Source organism: Pan troglodytes, chromosome 10 (genome assembly GCF_028858775.2).
Source record: "Pan troglodytes isolate AG18354 chromosome 10, NHGRI_mPanTro3-v2.0_pri, whole genome shotgun sequence".
NCBI classification, from domain to species: Eukaryota; Metazoa; Chordata; class Mammalia; order Primates; family Hominidae; genus Pan; species Pan troglodytes.
Genome location: NC_072408.2, coordinates 40,567,135 through 40,573,134, shown reverse-complemented (window position 1 = coordinate 40,573,134; position 6,000 = coordinate 40,567,135). Strand labels below are relative to the sequence as shown.

At 33.3% G+C, this 6,000-nt stretch overlaps 1 protein-coding gene across 1 annotated transcript; it reads right to left on the bottom strand.

The window, feature by feature from the left end:
- Positions 1-407: 407 nt before the first annotated feature.
- Positions 408-2,975, bottom strand: OR6C6 (olfactory receptor family 6 subfamily C member 6). Its single transcript, XM_522422.5, has 2 exons — positions 2,725-2,975; positions 408-1,663 (listed from the first exon to the last, which is right to left on the bottom strand). Exon 2 carries the CDS (start codon positions 1,636-1,638, stop codon positions 694-696), a length of 945 nt encoding a protein of 314 aa, XP_522422.5. The 5' UTR covers positions 1,639-1,663; positions 2,725-2,975; the 3' UTR covers positions 408-693.
- Between the last annotated feature and the right edge of the window lie 3,025 nt (positions 2,976-6,000).

The following is a 6,000-nucleotide window of genomic DNA, read 5'->3' as shown; positions in this document are numbered from 1 at the left end:
GATTAAAGAATCGAGGAAAGTGATTGTAGTAGTGTGAAACATTTCATGAGAAGGAATATAATGTAAGAGTGGAACTGAGCTATAAAGTTCTTCAAGAGACTATCCTATGTGAGATAACTCTTTTTTTTTTTAAGGTTTTTTTCCTTTTATTATTATACTTTAAGTTTTAGGGTACATGTGCACATTGTGCAGGTTAGGTGGGAGAACATGATCAAAATAAATGTATAAAACATGTTTTCCAGTTTTTCTTCCTTATCAGTTATCAGTTATAGGATAGTCTCTTGAAGAACTTTATGGCTCAGTTCCACTCTAACTTTCTTCTATTCCTTAATCCAACTTTTTTTATATTTATTTTTATTTATTTATTCATTTTTTTTTTTTGAGACAGAGTCTCGCTCTTGTCGCCCAAGCTGGAGTGCAGTGGCACCATCTGGGCTCACTGCAACCTCCACCTCCCGAGTTCAAGCTATTCTCTTGCCTCAGACTCCTGAGTAGCTGGGATTACAGGCACTCTCCACCACGCCCGGCTAATTTTTGTACTTTTAAGTAGAGACGGGGTTTCACCATGTTGGCCAGGCTGGTCTCAGGCAACCACCCTCCTCAGCCTCCCAAAGTGCTGTGATTACAGGCATGAGCCACCATGCCAGGCCGTTTTCCAGTTTTTATGGTAAAGTTGTAATTTGTAGCAGATTCTTAAAATGGTCTTTTAGAAAAACACCAATTCTTTTGTAATACATCCCAGAAGACTTCTTTCACCTGCTGGTTTCTGAGAGTATAAATGAAGGGATTTAGTAAAGGGGCAATTGAGGTATAGAGCAAAGCTACACCTTTGGATACAGTCACTCTTTCTTTTGCAGATGGTTTAATATACATAAAGATACAGCTACCATATGTCATGGAGACAACAATCATGTGGGAAGTACAGGTGGAAAACGCTTTGTTCCTTTGCTGCGCAGAAGAGAATTTCAGAATGGTCTTAATAATGCAAGTGTAAGAGAGAATCACTAATACCAGTGTGACCACAAGTGTCACCACAGCTAAGGTAAAAGACGTCAATTCTAGGACATGGGTATCTGTGCAGGAGATCTGCAGAATAGGAGAAGTGTCACACATAAAGTGGTCAATAGTTTTGGAAGCACAAAAATCCAGCTTGAGTCCCATGACCAATGGGGGAAATATGATTAAGAATCCAGTTACCCAAGAGCTAAGTACAAGTTGATAGCAGACTTTGCTGCTCATAATGATTGGATAATGCAGTGGTTTGCAGATGGCAACGTAGCGGTCATAGGACATGGCAGCCAGGAGGTAAAACTCAGTAACTCCCGGTAAAAGGATAAAAAATAATTGAGTTGCACAATTATTATAAGAAATGGTTTTGTCTCTAGTCACAATGGTTATCAAGAATCTAGGAATACACACTGTTGTGAATATTATTTCCAAAAAGGAGAAATTACGGAGAAAGAAATACATTGGCGTCTTGAGCCGGGGATCCAGCAGGGTGAGGATGATGATGATTAAGTTCCCCATCAGGCTCAAGGTGTAGTTGAGAAATAGAAACAGGAAAATCACAATTTGCAACTGTGGGTCATCTGTCAATCCTAGGAGAATGAACTCTATTTCCATTGATTTGTTCTTCATTTCTCTTTTGTGATCCTTATCAAATCTACATAGAAAGGGAAAAACAAAATTTATACATATATATACATATATGTATTTATAAAGCAGAAAAAATATATCTTTTTAAATTTATCCATGTGCAAATGGTTTCTCCAGCCTGAAATTGTAGATGACACATAATTACATGCCACAGGTGAATTCAAAATTTGCTCTAATCTACTAGTTCTCTTTATAATATTCCTCACAAAGTTTCTTCCAGAACTTGAATAATATATACTTTTGGTAAATATGAATTTTAGCTTGTCACTCTCAGATGAACTCTACTCTGCATTTGTAATTTAAACAAAATCATATTAATATTTTAAATTTTTTTCTCTATTATTTCTAACATATCTGTACAAATTATACTGTTAGTTTGTCTTTTTGTAACAAGTATGAGGATGATGTTTCAAAACCAGGATTTAGGGTTAAATTATAATTCCTGTACTGATCAATGACTATGGCAGCATTGATGCAATAAATAGTTAAAGATCCTCATTTCAATAGTTTTGATATTTTCTTTGCATTGAGAATACGCCATATTATTAACATTATTTTTATTGGCACTTTTCTATATTCAAATCAACAGTCGTTTAAGAGCTTATGGGACAAATAAATGAAAACATGATAAAATAAAGAAGTTATATATTTTAATAAAAAATTGTGTCTTCTTTTCAATTAACCTTTTTGAAATATCATTTTATTAGTGTGACTACATAATTTCGGCTATTTTTTACTTCCTCCATATTCTTTATAACACCATTGAAAATCCCTGAAGAAATATTACTTTCTATCCTTTCTACATATAAAAATTCTATTTAGTCCCAGTTTGTACTACCTTTCTGTTATATTAAATGCGTCAGTCTACTTCATTATATTGATACAACAGTATATGAATAAAACAGATTACAACACTCATTAGTATATAACTATAAAATTAATGTACTATTAAAACACATTTATAAAGCACAAAAATTCAGCAGCCAAATTTAACTCCATGAGCTGCACTTACTGTACATTTGCCTTAATTTCTGATTTTAGACTAAGTTAAAATTATAGTTGACTTACCTTTTTTGGATCTATTATTCATTTCTTTCTGTGTGCATGGAAGAGATGCATGCTAACATAATTAGTGACAATTCTACTCATTTTATGACCACATTTTATTATCCAATAGGCACATTTATTACCAATGATTTTTGTGGGGAGAGGCAATGTGTATGTATTGTGTTTCTGTAGAGAATTTCCACATTTCCTCAACTTCATCCTCACTATAAAGATTGATACTCAGGTATTAATAATTTTAATGGACATCTATCTTTCATTCCAAGTAACTTAAACTTTGTGAAATTTTGTTATTACAATTGAGATTGCCAACACTCAAAGCCTCAAACAAGATAGATATATATTCTTTGAAATAAAATAAGATTGGGAAGTGAAAATTAAAATCAAGAAATTATTTGATGAAAGATAAACAATTATTGCAAGAAATAGATATTCTATATTACCAATTGTGCATTTATAAAATGCTGCAATTTTATCGTTTTTACTTACTATAGACTCAAGGGAATCTATTGAAATAAAACAAAGACAAACTTTTCTCTGGGGGTCAGTGTTACAGAAGCACTAATTATCAGCAATAAAAGACACCACTCTAGGCTACTTTAGCTGAAGAAAAAGTATCCCAGAGGAGTATTGTAAGTGATTTAGAAAAATCAATGAGATATTTAACAGTAACATCAGCAGTTCACTGTCCAGGGCAACATCGGACCATCTCAAACTGGTTTACACATATATCGGAATAAACTACTGATACATAAAAAACAAGAATCTTAAAAATGATATGCTAAGTGAAAGAAACAGATACAAATGATTTATAATCATATAAAAGTACTATATGGTTTCATTTATATGATTCTGGAAAAGACTAAACTACGGGAACAGATATTTGATCAGTAGTTCCAGAGGCAGAAAATTAGCTACAGAAGAGATTAGCTGCAGAAGTTCCCGAAGGGAACTTTTTAGGATAATGAAAGTGTTTTGTATCTTGATTGTGGGGGAATTGCATGACTATATATATTTGGCAAAGCACATCAAATGATGTACCCACAAAAGGTGAACTTTTTCGTTGAATTCAAACTCATTCATTAACCATTAAAATTATTTCGATATTAGTTGCCTCTTTTTTAACAGGCTATTTAGAAGACTACTTAGGTCTACACTGGCCCATAAGATAGATATATATTAGATATAGATATAGATATATAGATATAGATATAAATAGAAATATATGGAGACACAGAGAAGAGAGTTGATTTTATACATGCTATATCAACAATGATGCATTGAACGTGGGAGTGCAGATATCAATTTGAGATCCTGGTTTCAATTCTTTTGGATGTGTACCTAGAAGTGGGATTGCTGGATCTTATGATAGCTCCATTTTAATGTTTTTCCCCATGACTGCACTGTTTTCCATTCCCAACAACAGTGTACAATAGTTCTAATTTCTCCACATTCTCATGAACAATATCTTTTATTTTAAAAGGAAAACATTTATTTTAGGTTCAGAGGTACATCTGCAGGTTTGTTATATAGGTGAATTGCATTTCATGGGGGCTTGGTGTACAGATTATTTTGTCACCCAGGCAATAAACATAATACCCAACAGGCAGTTTTTCAATCCTCACCCTCCCCCCACCCTCTACCCTCCAGTAGGCATTGGTGTCTGTTGTTACCTTCTTTGCATCCATGTGTACTCAATGTTTAGCTCCCAGTTATAAATGAGAACACGAGGTATTTGGTTTTCTGTTCCTGCATTAGTTCGCTTAGGATAATGACCTCCAGCTCCACCCATGTTGCTGCAAAGGACATGATCTTGCTCTGTATTTACGTCTGTGTAGTATTTCATGGTGTATATGTACAACATTTTCTTCATCCAGTCTACATTGATGGGAATTTAGGTTGATTCCATGTCTTTGCTATTGTGAATAGTGCTGCAATGAGCATACACATGCATATATCTTTATGGTAAAACAATTTGTATTCCTTTGGGTATTTACCCAATAATGGGATTGCTAGGTCAGTGCTGGGATAACTGGCTAGTCATATGCAGATGGAAACCACATCCCTTCCTTACACCATATACTAAAAACAACGCAAGATGGATTAAAGACTTAAATGTAAAACCTAAAACTATAAAAACCCTGGAGGATAACCTAGGAAATAACACTTTGGGCATAGGCCCTGGCAAAGATTTAATGATGAAGACACCAAAAACAATTGGAACAAAAACAAAAATTGACAAGTGGGACCTAATTAAATTAAACAGCTTCTGCACAGCAAAAGGAACTATCTTTTGCTTTTTGATAATAGCCATCCTAACAGATGTGAGGTGGTATCTCATTGTTGCTTGGATATGCATTTCCTGATAACTGTGACGCTGAAGATATTTTCAAATGCTTCTTTGTTGTCTGTGTGTGTGTGTGTGTGTGTGTGTGTGTGTGTGTGTGTGTTTTGGAGAAATGTATAGTCAAGACCTTTGCCCATTTTCTAATTGAGTTATTATTTAGGGTTGTTTACCTAAATTTAAGGTTGTTATTCAATTGTAGAAGTTTCATTTATATTTTGGAGATTAATCTTTCATCGGGGTTTTACAATTTACAAATACTTTCTCCAATTCCATAGGTTGCCTTTCCACCTTATAGATTGTTTGCTTTCCTGTGCAGAAGATTTTTATTTTATACATATATGTATATGTATAGCCATTACAAATAGCATAGAATAAAATCAGAGTGAAGGGAAAGTAACAAAGTTATGTATTAATTTCATACACTATATGACCTTATGATAAATAATGTATATGTGCTTTTACTTGTGTATATAAGAGATAGTGATGTTAAGTTTATTATATAGTGAATGGGCCAAATAAGTTTGAAATTGTAGACTAACAAGATTTGTTTGATTTTACATGTTATATTTTGAATAAAGTTGGAACTCTTCGTAAGGGCAAACAAATAAATTATCTTAGTCGATAATCCCTATGCAAAACAGCATCAAGGGAATGGCCAAAAGAAGAAAAATATTTTCTAGTTTTTATAGACAGGCTACATATCCTAAATTTTTATGAGTTTTTGTAGTAAATAAATAATCAAGGATGAAATCTTCTATAATGAAATTGTAATGATAAGAATAATGTGTCAGCTTCCCTTTTGTATTTTAATAAATTTTAGAACTTTAGTCACTGTGAATTTAGGAATATGATTCTACACAATACCATCATGAACATATAACCCTTTTTTGAACAATACAAAGAGCAGTGTACATCCTACCATTTCACCAAAA

Bases quoted from the DNA above. Each gene is read 5' to 3' on its own strand.
- OR6C6 (XM_522422.5), bottom strand. From the start codon at position 1,638: ATGAAGAACAAATCAATGGAAATAGAGTTCATTCTCCTAGGATTGACA.